This window comes from Mastigoproctus giganteus, chromosome 9 (assembly GCF_048544385.1).
Source record: "Mastigoproctus giganteus isolate SK-2022 chromosome 9, ASM4854438v1, whole genome shotgun sequence".
In the NCBI taxonomy this organism is placed as follows: Eukaryota; Metazoa; Arthropoda; class Arachnida; order Uropygi; family Thelyphonidae; genus Mastigoproctus; species Mastigoproctus giganteus.
Genome location: NC_143583.1, coordinates 154,846,775 through 154,866,900, shown reverse-complemented (window position 1 = coordinate 154,866,900; position 20,126 = coordinate 154,846,775). Strand labels below are relative to the sequence as shown.

Genomic DNA, 20,126 nt, shown 5'->3' with positions numbered 1-20,126 from the left:
TGGTAGTCATGGGGAGTTTTGTTATGTCAGGTTTCTGTCAGGGTGCAGAATACTGCTATCCTAACAGTTTTTAAGTCATCATCTGGGCGCGGTGGGAAACTTGGGCAATTTTACTATTGATTATTGTTTAATTGCTGGGGGGCTGAAATTGCTCTGCGCATTTCGAAAACTTTCTGTGTGAAAGATGTAAAAGCTTTATAATTTTGCTCTTCTATGATGAAGAGATGTTCTTCTCCCCTGGGAAGGGGACCAATCTGTGCTATTAGCTCTGTTCTGGGGATGTCATATATTATACATTCATAGAGAATGTGTGCCCAGTCTTCACTTTCGCCACAGGTGCAGTTTGGGTCATCGGTCAGGCCTAAGGAGGTTAGTTTCGCCTTTAGGGAGCTGTGCCCTGTCAATATAAATGTTGTAAAAAGTCCAGGGGCATACCACTTAGGTGGCTTTGGGCTAACCATTGACACCAGTGGCAGAAACCGTTTGGTGACCAGACCTCTGGTTTCCTGCTCCCACTTTGTTTGCCATAGCTCGTGGAGCTTTGTGGCTATTCTTTTTCTTTCATCATTGAAGGTATTGGTTGTATCAAGGGCTATCCCCAGAAATTCTGTGGGTATGCCCTTTTTAAATCTATAATATAAGCCTCTTTTGGCTACTTCCAGGTAAAGTGGGAGAGTTCCGGCCAGCAACTGTAGTGCAGGTGTGCTTACTGTGCGACATGCTCTGGTAATAGTGAGTAGTATTGTCCTTTGTATCGATTCTAATTTATTCCTATTTCTTACTATGGCCGAGCGGATGAACCACGCACCGGCTCCATAGGTGATAACAGGCAGGAACATTGCACGGTATATGATTGCCAAGGTCTTTCTTTTGAGTCCCCAGTCTGCTCGACTGATCCTGGCAATCATACCTGCATAATTTCGCACTTTCTTCGCCAAGTAGATCAAATGGGGGTAAAAAGTTAATTTTGAATCAAAGACCACTCCAAGATATTTTAGTTCTGTTACCATTTTTATAGTGATTGTGTTAATTTTGATTTGTGGACGTCTTCTCATGTCCAAATTACCTTTTAGAAGTATTTGTTTGGTTTTTTCAGGCGATATTTTGAGCATGTGCATTTGATCTTTGCTCTACAACCACTCGTGAGTTGCCTTTTACAAGGAAAATCATGTCATCTGCAAAGGCCAGGCTTTCCACGGGGCCCAGATCCAAGGCCAGAAATTCATCCAGAACAATGTTCCAAAAGAAAGGGCCAAGGATTGATCCCTGCGGGCAGCCTTTATTCACAGGGCGTGTCAATTCCTGGAACCTTGTGCGTACTGAGACACTTCTGTCTGTAAGGTAGCTGTTTATTACCTTATAGAGGTTTTGTGGGGCATTTGCCTGGCGAAGTCTCCTAAGGACACTAGGCCACCACAGTGAGTCAAATGCCCCAGCAAAGTCAATGGAGATTGCCAGCATATATTTCTCCTCTGTGTTTTTAACTGTTGTCAGTAGGTGGTGCATGGCATCGTCCGTAGAATTGCCCTGCTTAAAACCATACTGATTGTTGGAATGCAAGCCTGCTTCTGTGTAATATTGAGCTAATCTGCTGTATATTAATCTTTCGTATATTTTCCCTAGTACAGGGAGTAGGGCTATTGGTCTATATGATTTGGGATCAGTAGGGAGTTTTTCAGGGTTTTTCAGGATTAACCTTAGCACAGCTTGTTTCCATATTTTTGGGAATATACCTTCTGTCATACAGTTATTATATAGTGCTATTAATTTATCTGGTGCTATTTCTGCTAATTTTTTGATAATCTCAACCTCTAAGAGGTCAAAACCTGGGCATTTATTGTTTTTGGTTTTAGATAGTGCTATTTCTAAGTCTTGTATTTTCTCAAGGTCAGTGATAACTTCTAGTTTTCATTGGCAATGAACAGATTCATTTCCATGATAAGTGTTACATATTAATCAGTGAGAGTTTGATGCTAACCTCTTCAAAGAAAGCTCTCTAGATTTAGTGGACACTTCATTCTGACTCACTGCTGTTTGCTACAGAAAAGGTTTCGTTACAATACCTTAGTAATGATGATTTAAAACTGTAAAGCCAGATTAAAAGTGTTAAAATAAATGATGCATTTAATCCTGTAACTTTCCAAAACTTAAGCTCGATTCATCAGTGAACAAATAAAATTGCAAAATGCAATAACTACTCCATGGGGTCAGGTACCACAGTGATGATGTATGGCTATCAGTTGATCCTGCTATAGCACCAGAAATGTCTCTATATTTAGATGGCTTCCAACAAATCAATGGTTTAGTGTCTAACAACCTTAACTACTAAACAGCATTTTTTGAGATAACTTTAGTTTTACTTTATACAAATAACAATGCATATTATGTGCAAGAGCTATATAATTAGATATATACAGATATATCTAATTATACAAATACTGTATTTGTATAATTAGATATATACAAATACTTGTATATATCTAATTATACAAATTAGATATATACAAGTTAGCTTGGGCTGTAAGTTAATTTCCTGTAAACCCCACGAAAATGTCAAATGTCTTTATGTATACATAAAGTTTTTTGACCCTCAACATTTCAAATGCAAACTACTGGGAAAAGACGCTATCTGTAGTTAACGTTCTTTGACATTAATCGTGCTGGCAAGGATTACACGAATTTAAGAGTCATCCTGCATGATGTGTTTTGAACATGTAGAAACAGGCAAGTGAATACATGTTCACTTGTATTCTCTTACCAAGCGTGTCTGTTTTATTTTCATAATGAGCATACGCAAGAACAAGTTAGTAGGGGTTAATAAATCGCTTAGCATTAGGGGAAAAGTAATGCTTGATCTAAGCTTTGAGTGTTTGAGAAAATAAAATGGCTACATGTGTGACTAGTGAATTGAATTTCCATGCTTCTGCTTCTCCCTCTTCAAAATTCGATATGGCTGCTGCCACTTCTGTTTCAGATGGCAACTGCCCCAGCAACGAGCTCACTAATGAAGTAAGTAACAATAATTCTGTCAAGTTATTGCTGTTGATATTTGCATAAGTCCAATTAAAAATTTTCTTTCTAGCTTGGATCGACATCATTAGTCGGGGAAGATGATTTTTTCAATGACTCTGATACAGACCCACACTAGCATTAGCATTAGCAGAGGCATATGATGCAAGAAAGCAAGCTTATTCAGCATCAGCCAAAAAAAAAAAAAAAAAAAAACCCCACTCCCATTTCACCCCTCCGTTCGTTCGAAATACCTGTCCAGTTGAGCTTTAAATTTGTTTAGGCTATCAACTTCAACAACAAGTGATGGAAGTCGGTTCCACCAACCAACCACCCGCTGGCCAAAGGCAAATTTCCGCACATCTATCCGACCTCCGTCCTTCCTCAATTTGAATTTATGCCCTCTGAGGTGATTATTCTGAGCAAGATGAAGAATCCCATTGGCATTGAGCATGCTCAAACCATTCAAAGCCTTATACACCTCTATCAGATCATCTCGCCGGTGCCTAGTTCCAGACTCTGTAATTTGCAAAACTTAAGCCTTTCTTCGTAAGAGCAACCCTTTGTTCCATTTACTAATCTTGTTGCCCTTTTCTGTACCCGTTCCAGCAGCTCTACATCCTTCTTGAAATGAGGCCTCCAGACCTGTATACAGTACTCAAGATGTGGCCTTACCATTGCCTTATACAAGGGAATAATCACCTCCTTATCCCTGCTAGAAAAATTCCTGTATATCATTGACAAGACACCATGAGCTACTCTTGCAGCTCGTCTGCACTGCTCAGAGAACTTCATATCTGCCTGCACAATTACCCCCAGGTCTTTTTCATTCTCCACCACTGTCAGTGTAGTACCGCAGAGTTGATATGTTGCTCTGGGGTTACTGTTTCCCATATGCAGCACTTTACATTTGTCGATGTTAAACCTCATTTGCCACCTCTCAGCCCATCTGTTCAACCTTTCCAGATCCTGTTGCAGCAGCATAGCGTCAGTATTGTCCTTAACGACCCTGCCAACCTTTGTATCATCTGCAAACTTGGACATTAAACTTGATATCCCATCATCAATATCATTCATAAACACCGAAAACAACAACGGACCCAACACTGAACCTTGAGGAACTCCACTAATAACATTAGTCCACGTTGAGCAGTGTCCATTGATTACCACTCTCTGTCTTCTGCCACTCAACCATCCCCTTATCCATAGCAGCAATTTGCCTCCAATGCCACACTGCTCCAATTTGTGCAGCAGTCTTCCATGTGCAACAGTATCAAAAGCCTTTCTAAGATCCAAATATATAATATCAAAGTTATTCCCTGCATCTAGTTCTTTTGTGACTACATCATAGTATCCAATCAAATTGGTCAGGCAAGACCTGCCCTTAACAAAACCATGCTGCGTCTGAGCTATAACTGAATTCTTGTCTAGATGATCCTGCAGTGCTTCTTTAACCAGTACCTCCATTAATTTACCTGGAACAGAAGTTAAACTAACAGGTCTATAATTACTTGTGTCAGCCTTTGATCCTCCTTTGTGAATTGGGGTTACATTTGCACATCTCCAGTCTATGGGTACCTCCCCTGAGTCCAAAGAAGCTCTCATAATTATGGCTAGGGGTTTGAATACTTCCTTTGCTGCCTCCTTTAATATAACTGGATAGATCCCATCCACCCCAGGTGCCTTTTTTATGTTTATCCTCAACAATCTCTCCTCCACTTTCCTCTCAGTTATTACAAAATCATCCAGCTCACTGCCAATGTTTACTTTACCTACATCATTCTCCTTCCTGAATAACTCCTCATGCGTGAATGTAGATGCAAAATACTCGTTTAGATTGTTAGCCACCTGAGCAGGATCCTCAACTGTTGAACCATCAATATCCAGTGGACCAATCTGATTCATCCCTTTCCTTTTCGAGTTCAAGTATGTAAAGAACTCTTTTCTGTTTTTCTTTGCATCCTTTGCCAAGGATTTTTCATAGTCTGCCTTTGCCTGCCTAATCTCCTTTGTGACTTGGTTACAGACCAACTTATATCTATCATAGGCTTCCATGTCACCCATTAATTTGTATGTATCCCATGCATTTTTCTTCTCTGCCACATGTCTCATTAGTTCATCTGACAACCATTTAGGCCTAAACCTTGAACAATATTTCTTAGTTGGTATGTAAAGCCTGGTAGCCTCCAAGATTAGTTCTTGAATGCTTCCCATTTTGAGTTTGCTGTTGGTAACATCATCAGTTGGTCCCACTGTATAGAATTTAAATACTGTCTCAGACCATCATAGTCGCCTTTACGAAAACAAAAACCCTTCCCTTTACCTCTGATGGTAGTTACCTCCTTGAGTAAATCCCACTTCAACACACTGTGATCACTGCCACCTAGTGGTTCATTTATCTGCAGGTTCTTAATGCATGAAGAATCACTACTGATAATCAGATCAAGAGTATTGCTCCCTCTTGTTGCCTCACGAACATGCTGATGTAGAAAACAATCATCCAATAAATCCACAAAAGCCTTGCTAGTGTGCGAGTGACCAACCCACAAATTCCAGTCAATATCTGGGAAATTAAAGTCCCCCATTATAAGACTCTCTGATTTACTGGCCCACTCTATTTCCCTGTACAATATCTTATTATACTCATCAGAGTCATTAGGCCTATTGCACACTCCTACTCTCAATTTTGATTTCCCTATGCTTATGTCACACCAAACTGACTCGACACTGCCCTGTCCATCGATGTCGACTGGCTTCACTTCCTTGGACTTTGTGTTTCTTAATTAATAGCATAACCCCTCCTCCCCTCCCCTCCTGTCCTGTCTATCCTTTCTATACACATTGTATTCCCCAAATTCCAGTTCCGCATTACTTATATCTGTTCTGATATCCCAACAATATCTGCCTTTGATGTTTTGAGCAACTACCTCAAATTCATCAAATTTATTTACCAAACTCCTAGCATTGGTGTACAATCAGGTATACATGCACCTGTTTCTATTCTTAGCTACTCTAACACAACCCATGTGTTTACTTGTACCGCCAATGACTACCAGCAGTCTCTGAAATATCCTGCATCTTGTTTTTCAGACTTCTGCTCATTTCAATAGAAGCAGTGCAAGAATCACTCTCACCTCTGCCACTGGCTACATGTTTAATCTATTAGTCCTTGTATCCCCCCCAACTAGCCAGTTTTCCGACCCCCACCTAACACTGCCTCGACAGCATCAGCAAAAGTTCTTGCACCCTTTCTATTTAAGTGTATCCCCAATCCCTGTAGAAAGCAAATCTCTCCTGTTAACAAGTACAGTCCAGGCTGAAAAAAAATTCTACCCCTTGAGCCTTGCACAATCCCTCCAGGGCTGAATTGATCGACAAGGCTCTCATCATATACTCCCTCCTATCGTGTCTGGGCAGAATTGCAGACACTTTCAAGTTCAACCCTAATTCACGGGCTTTTTTTCAACAGTGACCTGTACTTGCTAAGTAATTCCCGCCGGTCTCCTACATTCCCAAGTCAGAAGAAAACATTTCTTCTTCTGTCTCTTCCAATGATGAAGTAGAAATAACTCAAAGAAGAAAGTTTATGCCATTTTAACAAACATAAATCCACAAAGAGAAGGCAGTGATACTCTTTCAGGTGCTCCTAATCCAGGACATTGCACCACAAAAGGGGTCCCTGCAACATTAGATGGGAAGTCTGTATGCAAAAGAAGGAAGATCTCCAGGCCCTGATACATGGAAAAGGAATGTGATCAAAAGAAGATACAAAGGGGAGAGGCTCATTTTTCCATCATCAATGGCAAAGCAATAGCTACGAAATATGTTTTAACAAAAGACTATGCCGTAGAAAATGCCAGTCTGTTAAATGAAAGGCAAAAGGGCTTAAAGAATACTGGAACCTAGTGGAAAGAAGTCAGCCAGGAAGAGGTATTAAACTTCAAAGAAACAAGTGGCACTGTAATCAAAAACAGAAAGATAGACTCTACTGGGAACCAGTAAAATGGCTTCAAATAGTCTGTTGAAGTATTCACCAATATTCTGCAGTACTGGAAGGAAGATCCAGAAATGTTTATTTCATGTACAGCTACACTCAGGTGAAAATTTCAAATGCTTAAAATTCAAACTGATTCTTCATTGGCTTCACCCTTCTCAAATATGAAATTAAAAGAAGAAATACAATACTTAATGGCCCTCTGCCGATCCATGTTGAGAATCATAAATACTTCATGGACTTATGCCGAGAAAAACATTATTCCCAACACTATCATGGGTTCTACGAGGGTCTTAGTAAAGGTCCCAGTGAAGCCGATGATGATGATGATGGTAACGATACAGAAGAACAACAACATGGATGTCAGATGAACTAATGAGGCATATGGCAGAAGAAGAAAAATGCATGGGATACTTACAAATTAACACATGACACAGAAGCCTATGATAGATACAAGTTGATATGCAACCAGGTTACAAAGGAGGTTAGGCAGGCGAAGGCAGATTACGAGAAATCCTTGGCAAGGGATGCAAAGAAAAACAGCAAAGAGTTCTTTACTTATGTAAACTCTAGAAGGAGAGGGATGAATCAGATTGGTCCTCTTGATATTGATGGGTCAAGTGTTGATGATCCTGCTCAGGTAGCTAACAAACTAAATGAATATTTTGCATCGACATTCACACATGAGGAGTTATTCAGCGAGGGGAATGCCAGAGGTGTATTCAACTCTAGCAGTAAGTTACAGAATCTTGAAATAACTGGGAGTAAAGTGAGGAGAAACTGTTGAAGATAAACACAAGAAAGGCACCCGGGGTGGATGGGATCTATCCAGTTATATTAAAGGAGGCAGCAAAGGAAGTAAGCAAACCCTTAGCCATAATTATGAGAACTTCCTTGGACTCAGGGGAGGTACCCATAGACTGGAAATGTGCAAATGTGACCCCAATTCACAAAGGAGGATCAAGGCTGACACAAAGTAATTATAGACCTGTGAGCTTAAACTTCTGTTCCAGGAAAATTAATGGAGGCACTGGTTAAAGAAGCACAGGATCATTTAGACAAGACTTCAGTTAGAGCTCAGACACAGCATGGTTTTGTTAAGGGGGAAGTCTTGCCTGACCAACTTGATTGGATACTATGATGCAGTCACAAAAGAACTGGATGCAGGGAATAACTTTGATATTATATACTTGGATCTTAGAAAGGCTTTTGATACTGTTGCACATGGAAGACTGCTACACAAATTGGAGCAGTGTGACATTGGAGGCAAATTACTGCTATGGATAAAGGGGTGGTTGAGGGGGAGAAGACAGAGAGTGGTAATCAATGGACACTGCTCATCGTGGACTGATGTTATTAGTGGAGTCCCTCAGGGCTCAGTGTTGGGTCCATTATTGTTTTCTGTATTTATAAATGATATTGATGATGGTATATCGGGATTAATGTCCAAGTTTGCAGACGATACAAAGGTTGGCAGGGTTGTCAAGGACACTACTGACACTATGCTGCTGCAACAGGATCTGGAAAGGTTGAGCAGATGGGCTGAGAGGGTGGCAAATGAAGTTTAACATTGACAAATGTAAAGTACTACACATGGGGAAACAGCAACCCCAGAGCAACGTATCAACTCTGTGGTACAACACTGACAGTGGTAGAGAATGAAAGGGACTTGGGGGTGGTTGTGCAGGCAGATATGAAGGTCTCTGAGCAGTGCAGACGGGCTGCAAGAGTAGCTCATGGAGTATTGTCAATGATATACAGGAATTTTTCCAGCAGGGATAAGGAGGTGATTATTCCATTGTATAAGGCGATGGTCAGGCCACACCTAGAGTACTGTATACAGGTCTGGAGGCCTCATTTCAAGAAGGATGTAGAGCTGCTGGAACGAGTACAGAGAAGGGCAACAAGATTAGTGAATGGAACAAAGGGGTGCTCTTACGAAGAACGGCTTAAGTTTTGCAAATTACAGTGTCTGGAGACTAGGCACCAGCGAGGTGATCTGATAGAGGTGTATAAAGCCTTGAATGGTTTAAGCATGCTCAATGCTGATGGGATTCTTCCTCTAGCTCAGAATAATCACCTGAGAGGGCATAAATTCAAATTGAGGAAAGACAGATGTAGGATAGACGTGCGGAAATTTGCCTTTAGCCAACGGGTGGTTGGTTGGTGGAACAGACTTCCATCCCTTGTGGTGGAGGTTGATAGCCTAAATAAGTTTAAGGCTCAGCTGGACAGGTATTTTGAACGAACGGAGGGGTGAAGTGGAAGTGGTTTTTTTTTTTTTTTTGGCTGATGCTGCATAAGCTTGCTTTCTTGCATCAAATGCCTCTACTAATGCTAATGCTAATGCTAACATGGGAATGAATAAATTTAATGTACGATTGAATTTATTGTGAACAAAAGTGACATATATTTCAATAAAAATTTAATTAATACAAAAATGTAAAGTACCTTTCTCTAAACTGTTTTTAAAGTCAAAAAGCATTATCGACAACACCATAGTATTAATTAATTTATTAGTGAACTATTAAACATCATCATGGAAATCAATGTTGATATATATCATGCTATAAGTAACTATTTCTCATTTTGTATGGTTTTTTAGAAAGTGAAGGAAAACGTGATTTTGTAGTTATGTTTTTTTGACACTAAACCCTCGAAATGATCCCAATGCAAGAAGCCATTTTCAGTAATATTCTTATGAGGACTTCATGATTTTGGAGACTGATATTTTCAATGACAACCAGAAATGCATTATAAAATTTGTCTGTGGAAGTGTATCCATCAGAGACAGAAATGAGTGTATGGCTGGTGGATATGTAGATAAAGGACTAATAAATCTGCTAAGTTTCCATCTTTTGTCACAAGAGTTTTAGGTGGGTGTGAATTTTTACTGATCTACTCTTGCATAAGAGGCTTAAGTGTGGCTAGGTGTATAAATCTGTCCCTGATGATAACCATAAAATAGTGATTTTATTATTATTATAAAAAGTTTTTCTCCTTTATGGGGGTTTTCCCCACCCTCATGATGGGTACTGTTACCAAGTGTATAGGGTAGTTGATTGTGTCGTGTTACTATTATTATTATTTTATTATCTTACAGGTGTTCAGGATCGTGGCTTACTTGTGTTCCATGTAAGTGTTCTCTGGAAGGCCTATTGCTGCTAGGTTCTTATGGAGGCTCTTTGGCACCATGCCGGTGGTTGACCTGGTGATCAGGATGGTCATTACTTGTTCATATGCCACATATCTTTAACTTCCTGTCATAGATCTGAGTACTTCCTGATCTTTTCCTCATATGTTTTCTGGAAATTGCTAGTGTTGGACACCACTATGTTGATAAGGTAGATAGCCATTTACATCTTGCCAATGAGGGTTATGTCTGGTCTGTTGAGCTGGATTGTCTTATCTGTTATTATGGCACGGTACCAGTATACCATGCCATAATAACAATGTTTTGTTGATCGGTTGGTATTTTTGCTAGCTTATGATGTATTATTCTAGCCACCTGGTCGTGTCTGTAAGTGTACTCTGTCTGGTTGATCACTCTACAATTGGTGCTTCCGTGGCCAGGTGGGAAGGAGCAGTAGTGCGTATCACATGCTTCTTGATTAGACCGGGGTTCGAGCCCGTCACCACCAAATACGGAAGATGCGGAAAGGTCAGGAGATGACCACCGCATATCCCGTAGCAATATGGCCTTAGTTGCTAATGCTCCTAAAAACCAAAAACAACAACATCACTCTACATCCTGTAGTGATGTACTTGGATTTTTTCTGGGGCCAGGTGGCATCAATGACATGTCTTCTATTGCTTCAGGGTTCTTGGCGATGAATTTCCTGTGGTTCCTGGCATTGATTACCTGATCTTGGATGGCAAGCATGACTCCTTCAGTCTTGGGGAAGAGCTTTCCTTTCATTTCCTTGTGTAGGTGCATTATAGCCATAGTAGCTTATGTGCCATTAAACCCCCATAACAACAACAAATAGTCTCCTTGTTGACGTTGAATGTTGAGTGCCATTTGTCTATCTTTCTTATGGCTTGGTAGATTGGTGCTGTATTTTCCTAGAAGTAATCCCGCAGGTTCTTAATTGCCTTCTTCCCTTGTTCAGTGAGGTCAGCCAATTTCCTCCCTCCTTCTCTATAGGCTATGGTCAGTCTCTCGGTGGCCAACTTCAAGTGGTGTTGGTGCAGTCTACAATCCTGAAGGAATATGTTACTATTGAGACTGCATGAGTGTTTTTGGCTGTGACCATGTTCCCACCATTCAGCTTTGAATTTAGCAGGCTTCTCAGTCTCTGGTGGTATTCCTCAGTCAGGTGGGCGTTGATCTCCTTGTGTTCTAACTGGTGGGCCTGCATCGTTCTCAGATATTTGTACGTCATGGATTCAGTCTCTTCATACCAGTATTCTGCTGGTAATTTTGTCCAACTAGATGTCCTTGATGTAATCCATGAGTCTTGCATTTGTCTAGTCCAAATTGCATCCTGATGTCAGTGCTGAACTCTTCGGTGCTCTGGAATAGCTGTTTGAGTTGATTCTCAGTTGCAGAATACAGTTTGATGTCATCCATGTACATCAGGTGAGAGAGGATGTACAGATTCTTCCTCCCTTCTTTTAGGGTATATCCGTACTTGCTGTTATTGAGCACGGTGGGCAGTGGGTTGAGTGCTAGACAGAACCATAGTGGCTCAGGGCACCTCCCTGGAAGATTCCTCTCCTGATGGGTATTGGTCTTGTCGTGATGTTCTTGACCTTGATGGTGGTCCTCCATTTAGCCATGGTTGCTTCTAGGAAGTGTGTCAGTGTTGTGTTGACTTTGTAGATCTTCAGTGTCTCTATCAGCCAGCTATGGGGACATGGAGTCGAAGGCCTTGGGTAGTTGGTGTAGGTACAGGTTGTGGTGCTTCTTGTAGGCTTGCTCCATCAGTAGTCAGTTGCTCCTTACATCCTTTGCTTGTCTGCTTACATCCCTTTTGCTGCTTGGCCATGATGATATCCAAGTGGTCTGATATCTTCTCAGTTATGCAGCTGGTTAGGACCTTGAACATTGTTGAGAGACGAGTAATTGGTCTGTACTTTGCTGGATTTGTGGTATCTTTGTCCTTAGCCTCCAGGTAGGTGACCCTTGAGTCAGAGACTCGTGAATTGTGTCAGGGTGCCTTATTATCTGGGTGAACTGCTCCACTATGCATTTGTGTGCACAGCTGAATTTCTTGTGCCAGTAATTGTGAATGTTATCTATTCCTGAGGTTTGCCAGTTGTGGGGCTTCTTGATTGACTGTTGCACTTCCTCCCAAATCTCCCCTTCTGTTATCTATTGTACATTCTTGGTTTTCTTTCTTTATAGATCGCTCCAGGGGCACGGCCATTATGGCTAACTTTGCTGCTCCACAGGTTACCCCAGAATTCCCTGAGTGCCTTCTAGTTTGGGGGAGGAGGTCCATTGCCTTCCTTCTCCTCTTATCTGATTTTCCTATAGATGCCACTCTGGTTTCATTAAATATCCTGTTGTCTGTTTTCCTCTGGGCACTTTCCCCTTAATGGCAAAGTCTCTTGCTGAATGCCAGGAGTTTCTGCTTGAGGGTGTCAAGGTATTTTTGACGTTAAAAACGTTTTTACCAGCGTTATTTGGAAAAAAGCATTACATTACCTAGAAATCGTCACGAAACCCGATGTGCATGCGTTGTACTTGTTGCGTGCAGTGACACAACAAGTACAATGCATGCACCCAAGAAAACTCAATTGTATGTAACAATTGCAGTGACACAACAAGTACAATTGAGCAGTGACATGCTATGTTATACCATTATATCAGCATAATGATTAATACTTGAGTGACTGTGCCAAAATCTAAAGCCCAGCATTCAAAGGAATATCGTGAAAGAAAGGGAAGTTGGACATAAATGCGAATCCAGATGAAATTCAACAAGAGTGTTTCGTTATGCCTGGGAGTTCTCAAACTGCACCCAAAAAAACTCGAGCTGAAATAATGAAGGAATATCGTGAAAGGAAGAAAAGGAAATTAGAAATTCAAACTATTCCGAATCATAATGAAATTCAACCACAGAGTTCTACTATGCCTGATACTTATCAGGAATCTAAAACTACAGCAGAACGAATGAAGGAATATTGTTCACGAAAAAAAGTGAAATTAGAAATGTGTAATAATGAGATTCCTGATTATGTCCCTTTAGTGTCTACATGAGTTGACAGTGAGTTTGTAAAACTAGTGTACAAAAACCCATTTGGATTTAGTTGTAATGTTTGCGATCGTTTATGGTTTCAATTAGATTTGAAACCATTTCCAACAACTTCATATGAATTACTTGAAAATGAATTTCCTTTACAAGAAGTGAGTACTTTCATGACGTGTAATACATGTCATACTTCATTAAGAGGGACGGATACCAACTATGACCACGTCAAATGAATTTATATATCCAACATATCCTACTCATTTGCCTCCACTGGATGTTGTAATTGAGTGTTTGATATCACCACGATAACCCTTTATGCAAATTCACCATACATTATGAACTTGGACAATATGGGATCATTGGACAAGTAATAAATGTACCAGTTAACATAAATATGATGGTTTATCAATTACCTAGAGAATTAGATGACGATTATGCCATTAATGTACATATAAAATGAAGACTCATACATAAATCATATCTACAAGGATGTGTGCAGAAGAAAATAGTGAAAATATGGTTACGGTATTTGATAAATTCACCTTTGTATAAATTCCACGGCATAAAAGTGAGTGACGATTTCTTGGGGACAAATGATGATGATAGTGAACAGGAACATTCAGATGAAATTGTGCAACCTGTCAACAATGAAGATGAACTATTGTTAATTCAACAACAAACATTATTATGGTCTGAAGATAAATATTTATGTATAGCACCGGGTCAGAAATCATTTCCAACAAGTTTCATATTTGATATACATGCAGAAGAACTTTTTTTTCCCGGTGCCTCTGTAGCCAGGTGGGCAGGAGCAGCAGTGCATAGTACACACTTCTTGATTAGACTGGGGTTCGAGCCTGTGACCACCAAATATAGAGGATGCGGAAAGGTCAGGGAATGACCACTGCATATCCCCGGAAGCAATATGGCCTTAGTTGCTATTTTTTTTTTTTTTTTAATGAAAACCCCAAATACGAAAGGTATCAAAACCTATAGTACTTAGTACCGTGCATGGGTTGAAGGAGAAGTATGGGGGGAGGGGAATGCCGGAAACTTTGCTGTAGAGACTAAATATGGGTTTCACCACTTCAAGCCTCCAATAAGCAAAGTGGTGGTATTTCACCGGTTGATGAAAGTCATCTACCACCTAATGAATGCTCCTAAAAACCAAATAACAACAACAGCAGCCTCAGCTGTGACTTCGACCTTGGGGAATGTAGGCTTGGTGAAGCGAGCTGTACTGCCAATATCATGGACCCGGGTTTAAACCTCCCCCCCCCCCATGGTGCAATTTGAACCCAGGTCCATGATGAAGAAAAAAAAAATTGATATCAAATAGAAACTGCATGGGCCACCTCTTATGCAAAAAAAAAAAAAAAAAAAAAAAAAGAAGAAACTTACTTGTAAGAGGTTGGGGGAGGGGGGAGGAATATTTTTAGTCTATCTTCACTACATATTTGATCAGAGGAGATAAAATTTAATGGAAAATTATCTGTTGGTGGCAGCATTATAAACATTCCAAATTTTCCACTCATAAAAACTTCACAACTACCTTGGGTTGTGAACTCAAAAATGTGTACCTATCCATAATGGGTCCTTTTTTTTTTTTTATTTGCTATAGCCTCTGTTTATTTCATTAGAAAAAAAAATTAGTGTACATTACATGTAATAAACTTTGAAACTTGGTGTCAAACAGAAAACTTCATAGCAACCTTATGACCAACCACTTAGTTTAAGAAAGTATTTTTAAAAAATAACCACTCTGAGTATATTTTAAACTAGATAGTACTGCAGATTATCTGAGCAGGAAAAAAGTCTTGAGGAATCGTTTTGATTTATGCATGATCGGTTACAAGATTTACAGCAATTGGGGTAAGACTGCTGATGGCTTAAACTTTTGTAACAAAAGTAAATAAGACAGGAAGCAATTCAGACTCATATAATTACACCAAGGATGGCAACCTCTGCCCCCAAATTCTACAACCCCATTTCCAAATCAGAAAAACTTCTACGGTCACTGTTAAAAATCTCAAGCTAAGTTACAGAATAGAATATTTTTTGGTTACACAAGTACATCAGAAACCCTCTTTCTGATGATACTTCTTTTGTCTGCCTCCACAAAACAAATATATAAAATACTGAATATGCACAACAGAATTCTGGACAATTTGTGGTTCAAATTTCACTTAATATCCAATGATCTGCTCTTATATCTGCTCTATCCACCAAAAAAAGTTCAAAATATGAAAAAAACTGAACACTTTTTTTTTTTTTTTTTATATAATCCCATTATAATGAATATGAATACTGTTTTAATAAAACTTTCACTATAATGAAACTATTTCCAAGCCCTTGATGACTTCATTTGTTATTAATGCTTTGTAAGTTTCATTTGAATAAATTAATTTTGACAAAAAAATTTCAGTTCAGTGAATTATTTTCATAGTCCACCTATTGGTTTGCAACATATTGGTTTTCATAGTCCAAAATGCATTGGTTTGCAAATAAAAATTTTATATGAAAATTATGAATGACTATACCCATACACTGTCATTCATAATTCAATAAATATGGCTATTGAAGGATTTGCCTTAAGAAAAAATAGAAATTATAAAAAATTTGGAAAAATAATTCGGTATAATATCCCTTATTGTTTTCCATATTTTTGGAATGATTATGCCCAAATCCATCTCCCTCTGCAGTGAAACATATATACTGTCCTGTATGATGTACAACTGGCAACTTTTACCTTAAAAAAAAAAAGCAGTTAATGTATGATGACCTTTAGTTACTCCTCCCCCCTTTCTTTTATAAAGAAATTTTTTTAAAAAGTTCAAATCAAAGAAAATGTACGAAAAGCAGATGTAACACCACAAAATGAAATAGGTTCCACAAGAGAATCTAGAATCAAGAGCATCTATAAAACTTGGTTTTCTCTCTCTCTCTCTCTCGGTGTTACTTTTCTTCCAAACAGCTGTTTATTCTGTACAAATCACAAATCCAGGCTTCTAGAAGCTTCTTCTGAATGGAATCTAGAAGCCTCTCTCTCGGGCTTCTAGATTCCATTCAGAAGAGGGGCAGTTAGATTAATTAATGACTCATCTCTAACAGCATCTCTCCACTTGCTGTCTCATAGACGTACTGTTTCTGCTGCATACCTTTTCTACAGATACTTCCATGGGCACTGTTCTTCTGAATCAGCTTCTATAATTCCTACTCTCTCTTTCAAAACATTCTGAACATGTGCCGCCACCAGCCAACATCCATTTACTGTCCAACTTCAAACTCACAGAACCAACTTTTCATCTTCCTTGTTTATTCATTCAGCTACTGTTTTCTGGAACAACCTTCCTTCATATGTATTTCCTGAAAATTACAGTCTACAGAAGTTCAAGTCTAATGTCAACAAATATCTTTTCTCGTCTTCTCAACCTCCAAGCACGGTACTAAGTACTATAGGTTCTATACCTCTCGTGTTTGGGGTTTTCATAAAAAAAAAAGAAAGAAAGAAAGATCCTCATGTTTTCGTTATTTTTAGTTTTTTCTCTAGAAACATTCCCATAAACAGTTTTCACTCTTTTGACAAAAAAATGCATTAGAATTAATATAATTCAAGCAATCTTAACCTGTATATTGCACTTACAGTTACTATTTTTATTAATACAAGAAAAAAAAGTTAAACATTAAAACAAAAATTAATAATTAATATGTAAAAATTAACAGTGAGTTATATTTACTTTTCTGAACATGAGGTTTATTTAAATTTTATATGGTACTGGGCTTCTAATAACTAATTTTGTAACAAATATTTTCTTTCATAGTATGCATTTTTTTATTATTAATTTTAAAGTTTATATTTAAGTAAAATAAAGTGGAAGCTACAATTTTATGAGAAAATGGAAGCAGAACTTATTTAATTAGTTTTTTAAAAGTAATTTTTAGCAGTAATTCATTAGAATGAAATATCAGTACAACAGAATTATTCATACACCTGTGAAGTTTGTTTTACTATATGTCAGTTTTTCCCCATTTCTCAATTCAATAAAGCTAAGGCAGTGAGAGAATTAATACAGCAATTAATATTACCCTATAAAACGCACTAAATGATTACTTTCTCTTTGTATTTCTCTTTGTTTAATTTTATCTGAAGCCTTTAATCTCTGTTGTAATGAGTAAGTGTGAATAACAGTATATTTATAATACACGTTCCTCCACTCCTCTCTCTCTCTCTCACGTGTGTCTGTGTGCATGTGCATGCACACACTGCTGTAGTACTCATTTATAGTGTTTTTCTTTTTTGTATAGAAAGAGTTGCAAAATTAATGATAGTTATAATTAGATACAGTTACTATTATTCTCCAATAATTCATAAAAGACTAAAAACAAACAACGATCCAAATTGCAGTTTTATTTAATTTTTAGATCGTAAACCAGTTCCTTCTCATCTTCCTCTTGCCCAAACAAGGTCAAGTGTTGCCGAAGAAGATTCATTTATGCATATGCTAGATGAAATGATGGAAAAATTCAAAGTTTGAACATCTTGAAACAACTGTATATTAGATGCCAGTAGATATAGTTGCATCTCTAATGAGGATTTGCAGAACCATTGTATTTATCTAGATAACAGGGGAAAAAAATGTTCTATATATCCGGGAGATGTATGTTATTATTGTTCAGTTGCCATTTAGAATTTAGCATTGAGATATTATTCTATCTTGTAGCATAATTGAATACTGGAATGCATTTTAGAATCTTTACTTAAAGAAAATTGTAAAAAATGTTTTTATATGTTGCTCTTATCTTACAGCACTGTTTTAAAGAATACTTTAGAAAGATTTTTAGTTGTAAATAATATATAAAATGATTTATTTTTGAAAAGTGCAATGTTTATTTTTAAATATATACTATCCTCCATCATATATCGGGTTGCCATGCCCTAGAAAACAATGATTAATTCCAGACATCACATGACAGGTATGTGACAGACCTAGTTATAAAATAGGATATAAAACGCTTACACCCATTGACAAGCAGATAAAATTAATGGGATGAGAAAAGGACTGGATTTTTGTGAAGAGATCCATGAAGACAGGTGATAGTACTCTGGGGCATGTCCATTTGACATAGCAAAAAGAGTAGGATGCTCAAAATCAGCCATTGGAAACATTGTATGCCAGCAGGCAGGGGTGTATTCAGGGGGCAGAGGGACATATGCCCCCTTAACCATGCTTATAAGCATTCCTAGATCATCTAAAAAAAAACACTCAAAAACCTGGTCGTTATGCTCCCCCTTATGATGATACCTGGATACGATAATGCCAGGAGGAGAAGATAATGCAGCCATTCATCCCAAGCTAGGCAGACTACCATTAATGATCATTATCACTTGTTGACATGAAACAGAAGAGGAGGAACTCTAGGGATCATTGAACATATTAGTGAAAGGAAATTGCAGAGGCACCATTTATGTGCTGACTCAAGAGGCATTTGGCAGAACTCAGTTAAATGTGATGCAGACAACCAGAAATCATTTCATAGAACTGGTTACTGTGGTTGTCCAGCCACTGGTAAACCAAAGCTCTCTCAGTAATATGTCACTGCCTATCCTGGTGCAGAGAACATAATCAGTAGACATTATAGCAATGATAGAACGGAGGAAGCTATGCAGTATGATGAAATGGACCTGTTTTACATGGTTTAGACCACTGGGTGTCTAGGAAACCATGAATACAGCCATCTGTTATGACACTCTGAACAATTCTGTCTTACCTTTATTGTCGAAGTTCTTGGGAGAGGGGCCATATTTATATCAGCATGAGAATCTCCATATCATAAAGCATTGTCAGTATATCAGTGATTTGATGAGAAGACTACAGTGAACTGTCATTCTCAGGCAAGATCTGAAAATCCAATTAAACACCTATGAGTTATTTTGGAATAGTTGTTGAGAGCCATCTTAGTTCTAGCAGATTACTAGTTGCAGCCTTATTGGTGGAGTGCAGCAAGTTTCCAGTCTCCATGTACCAAAATCTTTTGGAAAATGCCCCCCCCCCCAAAAAAGGGATTATTGATATCATTAAAACCCATAGAATTCTGTTGCTTATTAAAAATTTGTTTTTTTGGGACATATGGTTTGTTTTTTTTTTTCTTTAATTTAGTATTCCATTGGAGGGTAGTGTATATGTAAATTTATGTTATTCTCTTATTTAAATGTGTATGCAGACTTCTGATATTAATTAGTGAAAAACGTCAAATTGAAAATTGGCAGAAATAACGTGTTTGAGTACTAAGTTTTACAAAAAAAATTTTTCCTGTTTAGATCTATTCAAAGCATAGAATATTGCATTTGTTATTTGGAACTATTGAGAAAAAGCCAACTGTTTTAATAGTTCTGACTTTTTTTTGTTGAAAGATTTACAGAAGTAGTATGTCCTTTAAAAAATTTTACTGGATTTCAAACAGTATATTTTTTTAATAGTTATGTTTTTCAAATATGATCGTACCAAATTTATTGATATTGATATATCTCAGCTGCTATTACAGTATTAGTATTAGTAGTGGAAAATAAAGCAAAGAAGCAAGCTTATATAGCAACAGCCAAAAAAATAAAAAATCCCATTTCACCTATCCATCCCCCTCCAATAGTTTATCTAGTTCTTTCTTGAATTTATTCAAACTAACCACTTCCACAACAACAGATGGAAGCTTGTTCCACCCATTAGCATTAGCAGTGGCAATTGATGCAAGAAAGCAAGCTTATACAGCATCAACTAAAAAAAAAAAAAAATTGGCTGAAGGCAAATTTCTGCACATTTATTCTGCAACCATCCTTTCTCAGTTTGAATTTTTGTCCCCTCATGTGCATAGTCTGAGCAAGAGGATGAATTCCATCAGCATTGAGTTTGCTCAAGCCATTCAAAACC

At 38.2% G+C, this 20,126-nt stretch overlaps 1 protein-coding gene across 1 annotated transcript in view; it reads left to right on the top strand.

Moving 5' to 3' along the window:
* The window catches only part of LOC150080829 (dehydrogenase/reductase SDR family member 12-like), a 135,868-nt gene extending 118,130 nt beyond the window's left edge, over window positions 1-17,738 (top strand). Inside the window, exon 10 of the mRNA XM_090380836.1 lies at window positions 17,626-17,738. Coding sequence (XP_090236962.1) covers window positions 17,626-17,738 — 113 coding nt within the window. The remainder of the gene's footprint in view (window positions 1-17,625) is intronic.
* Window positions 17,739-20,126: the final 2,388 nt, after the last annotated feature.